This window comes from Notolabrus celidotus, chromosome 21, assembly GCF_009762535.1.
Source record: "Notolabrus celidotus isolate fNotCel1 chromosome 21, fNotCel1.pri, whole genome shotgun sequence".
NCBI lineage: Eukaryota > Metazoa > Chordata > Actinopteri > Labriformes > Labridae > Notolabrus > Notolabrus celidotus.
In genome coordinates this window covers 23,800,729-23,813,891 of record NC_048292.1, presented here as the reverse complement: position 1 = coordinate 23,813,891, position 13,163 = coordinate 23,800,729, and the positions used below count along the sequence as shown (strand labels likewise).

The following is a 13,163-nucleotide window of genomic DNA, read 5'->3' as shown; positions in this document are numbered from 1 at the left end:
TTACAGTAATCTAATCGGGAAGTGATGAATGCATGGGTGACAATTTCGAGGATATGATGTGAAAGGAAGGGCCTGATCAACATAAATCAACTTATAGGCTACAAACATAAAGCAACCAACAAACTACTGAGACCCATAGGGGACATGGAGAAAAAAAAAATTAAGGTTTATCCTGTTGAACCTATTGCGAGATCTAATTTCATGTTTTAATCTCATCAAGTGGGTTATTTGATCCCAGGGGGAAGCAGAACATCAACAACAGCAGAGGGCACACCATAGAGGGAGATTTTTAGTCTTAAACTGGGCCTTATTTATGGTATCCAGTCGGAACGGTTTTAACACAAGTTATACGTATTGGGGGGAAGCTTAGTGCATGGGGCAGCTTTGGTTGTATATTGCACTTGTCGGGCTTGTGGGGCAGTTCTTACTGATGAAACTCAGGTTTTAAATCCAAATTTGACTCACAGTGGTTGAAGAAGGTGTTGGCTTTCACACAGCAGCACAGTTGTTATTAACCCGGAGGACAGAAACAGTTTTCACTAATGTGAGTTATGAGTGATATATAGCGTAGCCTATACATGAGCTTCTCTGTGCACTTTCTCTTCAAATGTCTCTCTCCTATGTGAGAAAACATGCCAACTGGAGAGCATATATTACATATAGTGCAGAACATTTTGCGAGATCTTGCAAAGTTTCTCGGAGTATACCTTTTCCCCCTTAAAGTCATTTGAGATCTTTAGAAAAAGCTGACATTAAATGACCCTGTGAAGATGTTAAAACTATGCGCTGTGCTGTCAAACACTAATACTTAGGCTATCAAGGGTCATGTTCAACATGTTGTTATGGAATTCAGCAAATTATATTTAATCTAGAACTGAGATGGAGTTTGGAGGGGATTTTTTGGAAAGAGTGATATGATGAAAGAATTCTACAAAGCTCTCTTAATCTTTCTGAAAGAAACCAGATTAAATTGTGTGTTAGAAATTATTTATTTTTCATTATATATCAATTGATTTACTTATAGTTATAATAATAATAATGATAGTACTACTACTATTACTACTGTTAATAATGCAATAATATTATTGATTTATTATTATTATTATTATTATTATTATTATTATTATTGTTATTATTGCTATTATTACATATTAGTCAAGCAAGCAAGCAATCAATCAATCAATCAATCAATCAATCAATCAATCAATCAATCAATCAATCAATCAATCAATCAATCAATCAATCAATCAATCAATCCGACATAGGAAATTAAACTCACCAAAATAAAATACATTTGTAAGATAATAAAACACTAAAATATCAAACCATTAAAAGAAAATAAGAAGCTATAGGCCAACTAAAAATAATAAAAAGAAAATGCACTTAGATAAATACAATGGAATAAAAGTGACTAAAATTTGAACTAGATAAATAAATAAATAAATAAATAAATAAATAAATAAATAAATATTAGCTGAAACACTAATCCCTTGTGTTGCTCACTCCGGTACAGTAGGTGGCGGTATACACCATTAAAAGTTTGCGATCCGCCATTAAAATGAGAGAAGAAGAAGAAGACCCAGGCTCCATACCGGAAGGTGGCGGTAAAGCGCCTAAAGTCAAATCACAGAAGAAGAAGATGGGGACAGACAACACTCCAGCTGTAAAGTCAGAAGACAATCTCACAATGTTCCAATCTAAAGACGCTCAGCTGTCTTTACCGAAACACTCATACTGGTTTGACTTCTGGGCGTTCCTGCTCTTCGACATCGTGTTTTTCCTCTTCATGTACTTCATCGTCCCCTGAAACAGGTGAAACAGGTGAGTGAGGACAGAAGTTATGGTCCGGTTTTACTTCAGAGGGCGGACCCGGATGTTCCTTAACAGCAGAGCTAAGTTTATGCAGTGTGAAGGGTTTATTTTCTGTTCCTCGTGATTCTAACGTGGTTTCGCCTTAGTTCCCTTGAACAAAGATCAAAGATTTAAACATACTAAGTGTTAAAGAAACACTAACGATGTGGGCCTTTGTGTGGGGTTGCCTTTTCAAATATTGACTTAAGATACTCTTCTGCAAGGAGCTCGATACCAGAGCCGGTGTTATCGCCCTACTGGTTTCTACGCTAACTGGTTTCCGTGATCCAGCTGTGTTGTATTTACTTACAGGCAGGCGCTGTGTTCTGCTTCAGACACGAGATTCGCCACACATTTAAAAACATATTAACAGAAGTTCTCGGGTCTCATCTCACATCTACTGCAACAGCAATGGTCGGATCAGTGAGTAGTGCATCACAGCTACTGACGAAAGTCATTAAATATGTAAGAATAAAGTATTTTCAAACTGAAACTGAATTGGATTCGTTCCCACTAGAGCAAAATATGATTAAGTCGGCGGTTTGCTACCTAGGCTGCTGAGCCACGAAGCTCACTCTGACTCATCGATTCTGACAGGTATCAATCAACTACGTCATCATCCAGGTCACAGCCAGGGAACATGTTAGTCTGTGTTCACCTGAAACAACTTGTTTCCTTGAGTTCATATCAGGAAATACTGGACAGTGTTTAGCGAAAGTTTTCTCCAAACTACGGCCTTATTAACCTCTGAACTGCAGCACACTACTACACCTTACTCTGTGACAGGTAAATACTTTATAACGGTGACCATCTAACCCACAGAACTCGGTTAAAATACGCTTTTAGACTGTTTACGTGGAGCCGTGGGAACCATAGGTGGGAACACAGTGCAGGTGGTTTTTTCAAGTCGTGTCTCATATAGAGTCTGCTGCAGGAAAAATAACTCAGGTGAAGGGCTACTGGTTTCTACGCTAACTGGTTTCCGTGATCCAGCTGTGATTTACTTACAGGCAGGCGCTGTGTTCTGCTTTGGACACAAGATTCGCCACACATTTACAAGTAAGAAATTTTATGTATTTGGATGAACCCCTTGAGATGTGCCATCTCGTTTTAGAGGGGGTCCCAGACAGACAAAAACAAATAGAAAACAGTGCAATACAAAATATACAACAAAACATGAATCCTTCAAAAGAGAAGAAAAAAACAAAACAAACAAAAACACACAAAAAAAAACAAAAAAAAAAAAACACAGTCAGACAACAGACCAACTTGATGACAGAAACAACAACAAAACAAAACACAACGGGTTCGTACAACCTTAAACAAGGTACAGTCGACAAGGGAAGAATAAAATACAATTCAATAAACTAAACTAAAGGAGCATTGGCGAAACACACAAAGAAAAAATTGTAACAATAATCGTCATTAAAAAAAATGAAGAAATAATATAAGAGAATAAAAAATAAGTAAAGGAAATAGAAGAGCAGTGAGGGCTTTACTGAAAACATAGACAGTTTGTTTTGAAATGGGAAAACAAAGAATTTTTAAATAAGGGAAAGAAGAAATAGAACGAATATTTAAAGGTAAGTTATTCCAGTCAAAAGGAGCCTGAAACATAAAAGCTTTTTTACCAACTTCCTTGGCTGAGAATGGTACTGTCAAAAGAGAGTGATCAGAACTTCTTAAAGAATAACTTGAGGTGAGAGGTATTAAGTAATATTTCAAACAATCGGGATAGTTCAAATGAAAGCATTTAAAAATAAACTGATACCAGTGAAAAAGTTGTCTTCTTTCTTTCTGGAGCCACCCGAGACTGTCAAACATATTAACAGAAGTTCTCGGGTGTCAACTCACATCTACTGCTGCAAAAATGGTTGGATCAGTGAGCAGTGCATCACAGCTACCGCCGAAAGTCATTAAATATGTAAGAATAAAGTATTTACAAACAAAAGCGGAATTTGATTTGTTCCCATGACAGCAAAATATGATTAAATCAAGAGACCATTACCTAAGCTCGTGAGCCACGGAGCTCATTCTGGTTCAGTGACTGACAGGAATCAATCAACTACGTCATCATCCAGGTCACAGCCAGGGGACATGTTGGTCTGTGTTCACCTGAAACAACTGGTTTCCTTGAGTTCATATCAGGAAATACTGAACCATTTTCAGCGAACGCTTTCTCCAAACTACAGCCTCATTAACCTCTGAACTGCAGCACACTACTACACCTTACTCTGTGACAGCTAGATACTTTCTTACGGTGACCATCTAACCCACAGACCTCGGTTAAAAATACACTTTCAGGCGGTTTACGGGGAGCCGTGGGAACACAGTGCAGGTGGTGTTTTAAAGTCGTGTCTCATTTAGTGCCCATTACTGACCTGTATTTCTGCTCATTTCCTGTGAACAGACTACAACATGTCCCCTAACACTGCTTGTCGTTCGTACATTTATTGTATTTCTTTGCATTTGGCTGGTTTTAAACATGTCCTTCATGTAATTCCTTTTTTGCAGGCCTTCTCCTCTGGATACTGCGACCCGAAGACGTGGGGTCCTTTTCCGTCCTGCTGCAGAATTGCTAACCCAGCTTCAGCTGAATGTAACACCAGCTTATTGGATATCTTGATGGATAACTTGAAACCTGGAGCTGCAAGTTTATAAATGTTGAGCCCTTTTTTGATATCAGAGATGTGAACCACCATTGTCCTCTCCTCTGTGACCTGGTGACGGGGTCTATGGACTGCCCTGTGTGACTGGATGTCACCATGGGAAAGACATATATTCTAAGTATTCAGATTGAAGAATGGCAATGACATCATGAGGACTCAAAAAATGCTCCTTCTTAAAGTTCCTTGGAAACTGTTCCAGGTGTTATACATTTAAATGCAAAATATTCTGTTGTAGTTTTTTATTAAGTAGTCTGTCAACAAGAATGAACTGTGTTGCTTTTTACTTGTAAGTGGTCTTATTTTATTTCTGAACATTTTATTTTTCAGTTTTGGAGTCCTTCATCGCTTTGTTTTCTTGTAATAAGCCCTGTACTAAGCAGACACAAGATTTTGCAAGAAGTACACCAAGTAATGGAACAAAGTGATTCCAGCTCACCAAAATCTGCACATTTTGCACATGGAAATAAAGTGTTTTGAGTAACAGATAAATGGTTAACACTTGTTTCTTGTTATGTCAGAGAATTGGATGATTGTGTAGTGAACGTGAAGGTGGTTTTACAGATTTCAAAGGAAAACTGGAAAGGTGAGTACCAAGAAGAGTACTGTATTCAGAATACGGAAACATCCTACAGGGATATGTGAATTTTGTACATAAGAAACAGGAGTACTCAATCCTCTACTGTCTAAAGAGTGAGACAGAAAGAAGAGAAATGATCATGACACTGAGAGAAAACAACATGAAACTGTAAATACAGACCTACCAACACTCCTGATTTAGGTGGGAGTCTACAGCTTTTTAACTTATTCTCCCACTGTACTCTGGAGTTGTTATTTCTCCTGATAATCTCCCTAATTAACGTTGATGTCAATCAAATGAGTGTCACTCAACTTTTATGGGGGGGTTGCGCTCATTCAATCTGATGGGACACGTGCATCTATTTTAATACCTTTACATTTTTTAAAACCTTAATTTATTCGTATACTATATTTCTTAATAGGATCATCGAATCTCTGTTTTTCAAGAAGTCCTCTACTTGAGCCTTATATTCCAACCTCAAAAAACAATTTTATGCAGCATCCTCTTTAAAGTTCATCAGAAGAGTTTAGAGTTGTGTGAATCTGATGACAGAGTGCTGACAGTGTCACTATCACTATATCACAGGTGAAGTTATTAAATCACTAAACTCTACCTGATAACCTCAGGTGGAGATGCAGAGGAAATCTCTTCCTTCTTTAAATAAAGAGCAGAAAGCAGCAGAGGCTGAGGATGCAGAGGTTACTGTACGTAGGTTGGATAACATTTAGCTGTAGGTAATAAATAGGCTTTAAAGGACCCAGATAAATGATTTAAAAAAGCTCATAGAGATGTAGATTTATGTTACAGAGACTCCTGCATTCAAAACTGTATTCAAATAATACTACAATGGTATTTACATCAAAATATGGTTTCAAAGCGAACCCCTCTACCTGCAATATGTGTGCGTTACTCCTCACTGCAGTGGCTCGCTCTACTCTCACTCTTCAACATGTTTATGAATTTTGTCATATTTGTAAGACATGGATTTTTTAAATTTTGTATGTTATCATTGCCATATTTTACTGCAAACCTTGAAATTTAAAGTAAAGACATTGAAATTATTTGACTTACATATCCGTTTATTTAATTCAGTTCAGGGTTATATATATGTAACAGTCAGAATATAATTGTTGTAATACCTGGTGGGTATAGGCTGATTTTACGATACTCCAGAAAATCTCCTTATTTTTCACAGTCCAATGTTGGCGGGTACGTGTACATAGGTACATAATTGATATATTATGAAGAAATTCAATGGATGGCTGCTATAGATACAACTAAATTGTACTTATTTAATCAATTATATTTGGTTTTGTTTTTGTTTGTTTTATTTTAATTATATTTTTTTTTCTTAGCGAAGGTAGATTGTAGTTCCCGGTCCACACTCCACACCAGTAGATGGCGATAATGCATCTAGACCACGTTGTTTGCCAACCGCCAATAAAAACCCAAGAAGAAGAAAAAAAAGAGGAAGTAGAAGAAACCAGTTACGTGACGCGTATCCGCTCTACACAAAGCTAACAGCTAATGGCTAATAACAACGTCCTAAACCCTGGTTGAATTACAATTTTAAAGTAACATTGTTTTTCCTGAAACATGGAAACCACCGGCAGCTCCTGTCAAGTGGAAAACGCTGGTTCGTGTAATTGAAATGTTTCATTATCGTAGCCAGAGGAGAGCTTGCTAGCTTACTTGTCAGCAGTCAACAGTAGAGATGAAAGCAAAGGCCTCTCATATAAACACAACAAAGATTGAACAAATGCGAATGTAACGTTTATTTGTGAAAAATAAGACTTCTTTGTTCGTCCCACCGGTATTAAACAGTCATTCTCTCTCCAGCTGGTTAGCTGTGTGGCTAGTTAAGCCACACAGCTCAATATTAGCCACTGTTTGCTTAATAACTAAGTCAGGAATGTATCGATTTTGTACATTATGTAGCGTCTGTAAGAAGTGAGATATAGGGTAAGATCTGTCATTAAGTACAAGGGGCTGAGCTGAATGAAAGCTAGAAACTGTTCAACTGTCCCCTCAGGTCAGTTCCAACATTTCCAGGCAGCTGAAACAGTCTGCATCTGTTTCTCCTTATAACACAGAGTTCATGCTGAAAGTTAATGTTTTCACTGAATACAGTCTCATAATCTGCACTACAATACCTGCACTCTGGGGTTGAGTTCTACCTTAATACACATGGTTCAGGATGATCCTCCACACCTTTTCATGACCGTATTTCAACCACTTCACTTTGTAATATTTGAACCCCAGTAGGTAACACTTCAGTTGGGGGACTGATAATGCTTAACAATAACCCATTTTCAACAACACCCTAAGCGTTCGAGAACTGAGGAGACCAATTTGTGTCATTTTGAAAATGTTTTCTCATTCACGCCTGATGTATGTGAAACAGCTTGGCCTTTCACAGAGTGGTAAACCCCTTCCCATTTTTACTTCAGAGAGGCTCAGTGTTTTCTTCCCCAGTCTTTTGTTGCCACTACCCAACTTTTTCAAAACTTGTTGTTGCCATTAAATTCAACATAGGTATAGTTTTTACAAAATCAAAATGTCAATATATATATTTGTATTTGTGCTACCTGCAATACAGTATGGGGTTTCAATGTTTTGTATGTCATCACATTCTGGTTGTAATGCACAACATGTGCGACAGTAGTATCTTTCATTTGCCAATAGAAATTCAAGATACATTATAAAGCAAGTCATGCATTAAGACAGGGGTGTGGAACGTGCAGCCCGCAGGCCAAAACCGGCCTGCCAGAGGTTCCAATCCAGCCCGCGGAACGACTTTGCAAAGTGAAAAAATTACAGAGAGGACATTAACTGCAATTTTTCAATACAAGTATTTACTGTTTCAGATTTGCCTTCTGGGGGTCACATAAGATCATAGTGCTGACGGAGCACACCTGGAGGGTGCTCCGGGACTTTTTTTCTCAAAGTGAGAAAATAGATGACTTGCTGTTTGCATACGCCGGTTGAGATTCATAAAGAGCACTATAAGATGATCCACTAACTACTAACACGAGCACTACACCCCTGCATACAACACTGTCCAGCAAGCACACTGTTGATGCTGGAGCTGAGGGGTCCAACGTAATCAACTTTACCTTCTTCATCATTATAATCTATCTGTTCTTTTGATGTAAACATTTCACTCCTGTGATTAGGAAACCTGTATGTGTGGTGTGTTTGCAGCATGTTTCAGGGCTTAAAGAGTAAAATATTCAGCCCCACTATGAGACTCATCATGGCAAAAAATACAACAGCTGTTTATGTAGAAAGATAGTTCATTAAATGTGATCATTTTCAGAATGTACTTGTACATTTTTGCACTAAAACAAAGGGACAAATGTAGAGTTGTTGTTATTTATAGGTTATTATGTTATGATTTTACTGGTCCGGCCCACTTCAGATCAACTTGGTCTGTATGTGGCCCCTGAACTGAAATGAGTTTGACGCCCCTGCATTAAGACATAATCCATGCATGTGTTAAAGGTCCTGTAAGGAGCCGACAAAAGCAAAGGAGAGCATCCTGAAAGATCGACCGTAGTTGTGTTTAATGTTGGAAACTACGCTCGATAACATGCTGGATAGACAAAAAAATATGGTTACATGAAAATGCAACAATATTACTGACATGTATGACTTCACAGAGGTTTTACGATCTGGATCCACTCTGTGTCTATGTGCAGATATATTCCTGCCGCTGTCGTCATTGAGGCTGCTGATTCCTCCTTTGAGGCTTCTCTCTGCAGCAATGTGGCAGGTCGCTCAGCAGAGAGACGTCCTCGATTATGATAAGCTGGATGAGTTTGTCACGCTGGTGACAGCGACAGCGCCAGACCTGCTCAGTCCAAAGCAAAGAGGAAAGCTGCTTCTACGCCTGAGAGCCAGAGTGAGTCCGTGTGTTTAACCTGAGTCTTAGCAACACAATTCAAGTTCAAGTATCGTCATACTTTATGGATAAAGTCTGTGACATGCTCAGAGGATACCATTTTAACTTTTTATATTCTCTCTTCAGATTATTCTTGAGTTGTGCAGAAATGAGGAAACAGCCAAAACATTGTGCGTTGAGCCTCATCTGGAAAGAATCCGCCCAGCTGGATACACAGGAGTAAGTGAGAGCAGTGCCTTCACAGTGGCCTCATTGTAATCCTGTGAAAACATGTTGGTCCCATCTGCCATTGTCACATACATACAGAAGCCTTGCATTTACCGGGTAGTCAGAGTCCTTTTGTTGTCAGGAGATCCACCCAGTAACACTGAGTCTTTTTCAGAGTGGAGATGCAGAGGTGGATGCAGAGGTGGCTATTTTTGTTGAGCTTGTTCAGACACTTCTGAAAGACCCAGCAGAGAGGGAGCATTTCTACCGGGCAAGCCAGCTTCACACGTGACTAAACAGCCATTCTTTATTTCCATTTTTATGAGTTATTTTGAGATTTTCAGTAACTGTTCCCTTCGTGCCCCTCAGGAGGTTTTTCCCACAGATTATGGTCTCAACTACGACACAGACATGCAACTCCTTGTATGGGAGTTTCTTTCCAAACTAGAGAAACTCCTGCCCGTACCAGACCTCAGTCAGGTAGGAACTGGCACCACATCACAGACATTGATGACATGAAACGTGTTTGGCAATGTCCAGCATTGTGTAACTGAAATGATGCTAGGTGAACATGTATCTTCCCTTTCCCCTAACAACCTTTCAAATGCTGTTTTTAAGTATAGAATCAAGTTCATCAGTGCTTATAATGATATAGCCGGACAGAAAATCGGATGGGAGCATGGTCATACAGAGATGCTGACAGCTTTGCTTTTGTCCTTGAACAGACTGTTTCATGGCTGACCTCTGCCCCCTCTGTACTGAAGGACTGCTTACAACCACTCTCAAGTCCGGATGACCTGAGGTCACTGCTGCAACACCACAAGAGCCTTGAGCACCTTGGAACACAAGGTAGACCAGACACATGGGCCATGCAATCATTGCACTTTGATCATACTGTAGTACAATACAATGTTACAATGTCATTTAGCGGACGCTTTTATCCAAAGCGACGTACATACGACAACAAGAACAACTCAAGCAAAGATCTAGACAAGAGGAAACAAGATCAGTACGAGTAACAAAGTGCTTCAAGTCATTTTGGGTGCAGGTACTGCCAAGCAGTGTAAAGGCAATGCACAAAAGTAAATAAGGATTTTAATTTTTTTTTTGTAAAATAAGGAACAACTAAAATGAAGCAACCAAACAATTTAAGACCTTCCATTATCATCATGAGCAATTAACTTGTCATCACCACAATAATTACCAAAGTACCAAGTGCTGGGTCACTCAGTAGGAGGCTTTAATCCTCTGAGCGGAATTTTACAGTAACTTTATTTTACCGGGTTCATGCAATGAGGAGGCACACGAGCATATTTTGTAAGTGAGTAAATCTAGATAATAAGAGGCATCATTTAAACATAGGTTAGAAATGATACAGAGCACAATCTCACTAGCAAAATCATGTCCAAATTCCACCAGATCAGTGTCTGGTCCGTCTCTGATCCGTCACAGCACCGGATATAAATACAAAAATGAGGGCCTACATTTAAAGCTGGGGTTGGTAGTCAGATTTAGATACAGTTTTTGTCATACTGGTTAAAATGATCTTTATGTCCTGATGGTAATCAATACATAATGTGTTCCTAAAAAAGATGTCTACAGCCGGAGTAAACCTGGGAAAACACCAACCAATCCCTGCCATCAGGAGCCAAATTATGAAACCAATCAAACCCCGTCCTGCCATTCCACCCGCCTCCTGCGCGTACATTTCATGTTTGTTTGTGTTTTTAACTTTCACTATGATAATGTTTTGATGAGGATTGGTTTGGAATCAGTCACCATCAAATGGTCGTGAATCAGCGGCGCTCGTGCATGTGAGCGGGGGCGTTGACAGAGTCTTAAGGAAATGCTACATTCAAATTCATGCTAGTTTTCCGTGACCACCAACCTTAGCTTTATTATTCTTGCAGTGTCACAAAAATAGTCTTAAGTGTTTTGACACTAAGAGCAAGCAGGCAAATAATTTGTTCTTGATGATACATGGCAGTAAAGACAGCTAATATGCTCTGTGATTTGCATAGGCACCACTGTGGAGATGTCCACCCAGGTCTTTGCCTGCCCAGAGTGTCCGTTCTTTCACATGCAGGAGTCCTACCTCCTGCAGCACATCGAGCACAGTCACCCCGAGCAGTACAGCAAAATGCAGAGTGCTGCAGAAAAACCTGTGGCCCAAAGGAGGAAGGTCCAGCGTCCTGAATTCCCCAAACCTTTCCCTATCCACGACAGGCCTGACCCTCACACATGCCAGGAGTGTGGCAAAACCTTCACACGAGCCTCAGATGTAACGCGTCACCAGCGGACGCACACAGGCGAGCGCCCGTACACCTGCGGGGAGTGTAAGAAGGGCTTTAAGAACTCTTGGGATCTGACCAGACATCAGCGCATCCACACTGGAGAGCGACCCTTCCTCTGCTCGCAGTGCGGGAAACGCTTCACACAGATGGGGCTGCTCAAGCTGCATTTTGAACGAACTGCCTGTGGCCAAACCTGCAACCCTCCCCTTGAATTTATGACCGAGGTGGTTGTAGCTGAGGAGACATCAGAGAGAGTGGGCGGTCAGTACAAATGCCAGAAATGTGGTGAGAGCTTTAGCAGCATCTTGGAGAGGCTGCGGCACAGGCAGAGTCATGTGGTGAGGCGTCAGTACAAATGCCTGCTGTGTGAGAAGATATACAGCCGAGCATCAGACCTCAAGAGACACCAGATGAAACACACAGGGGAGCGGCCGTTTGCCTGCGAGTGTGGAAAAAGCTTCACTCATGTTTGGCTTCTGAATAAGCACCGACAGATCCACACCAGGGAGCGTGCGTTTCCCTGCACAGAGTGTGGAAAGAGCTTCACGCAGCTCCAGATTCTCAACAGGCACCTGCTGACCCATAGTGGCCAGCGGCCTTTCCAGTGCTCCTACTGTGAGAAGAGCTTCAGCCAGCTGGCCAGCCTCACACGCCACGAAAGAACCCACACAGGCGAGAGGCCTTTTCTCTGCTCCACCTGTGAGAAGACATTCCTCACACACGGAGAGCTGGTGAGGCATCAGCGCAGCCACAGTAACTTCAGGCCGTTCAGCTGCCCACAGTGCCCCAAGAGCTTTAAAACTAAAAGAGCTCAGAGCGAACACCTCAACACACACACAGGAGAACGTCCATTTGCCTGCAACCGCTGTGGGAAAAGGTTTGCCAAGTCCACATCACTTGTCCGCCATAATCTGACTCACACAGGGGAGCGGCCGCACCAGTGCTCACAGTGCGGAAAGACCTTTCTCACGTCTGGTGAGCTCCTCCTCCACAAACGCATTCACACAGGAGAAAGGCCGTACCCCTGCTCCTACTGTGAGAGGAGGTTCAGGTGCTCCTCAGACCTCAACATGCACGTCCGGACGCACACAGGGGAAAAGCCTCACAGCTGTGTGTTCTGTAAAAAGACTTTCTCTACTTCTACCCGACTGAAGAGGCATGTACGCACACACATGGAGAAGGGCATCGTCGTGGAATCATTGAATCTTTGATCTGAGAGGAGTGAATGTTAAATATTAGATGATCACTGTGGTTTTCGAAAAAAAAATGAAATAAAACTTATATTTGATTAATCTGGTAGTGTAATTTTTTAATGTGGTAAAACCAAAACTATAGACGTCTGTCATAAACAAAGAATGCTTTTGTGTTTTTGATGAAAACAGTAGAGATCTAGGAGATAAGCTTACATTAGATTACACTTATTCAGCTGATGCCTTCTGTTCACACGTCAACATTTCTTTTAAGTTCATTAAGCATATAATGGTTGATAGCATTAAGGGTACGAGAAGGGCATTTCCAAAGGTAACTCATTATAGGTATAGAGGTAGAGGAGCTAGGGGACAGTGCAAAGAGATCAGAGTGTGGGAAAAGAGGTAAAGCAAGGTCAAAGGGCAGAGCAGAGATGACTTCCTCCCAGATCCCACATGGTGATTCGCAAGACT

The 13,163-nt window shown here is 40.7% G+C and overlaps 1 protein-coding gene and 1 long non-coding RNA gene across 2 annotated transcripts; both read left to right on the top strand.

The window, feature by feature from the left end:
* Positions 1-1,591: 1,591 nt before the first annotated feature.
* Positions 1,592-5,016, top strand: LOC117804768. Its single transcript, XR_004629243.1, has 2 exons — positions 1,592-1,821; positions 4,366-5,016. It is a non-coding gene; the product is annotated as an uncharacterized LOC117804768 (long non-coding RNA).
* A 1,542-nt stretch (positions 5,017-6,558) lies between these two features.
* LOC117804763 (zinc finger protein 2 homolog) lies at positions 6,559-12,794 on the top strand. The gene is made up of 7 exons (XM_034673120.1): positions 6,559-6,733; positions 8,799-9,001; positions 9,128-9,220; positions 9,384-9,479; positions 9,578-9,688; positions 9,934-10,057; positions 11,230-12,794. Exons 1-7 carry the CDS (start codon positions 6,694-6,696, stop codon positions 12,711-12,713), a joined length of 2,151 nt encoding a protein of 716 aa, XP_034529011.1. The 5' UTR covers positions 6,559-6,693; the 3' UTR covers positions 12,714-12,794.
* Positions 12,795-13,163: the final 369 nt, after the last annotated feature.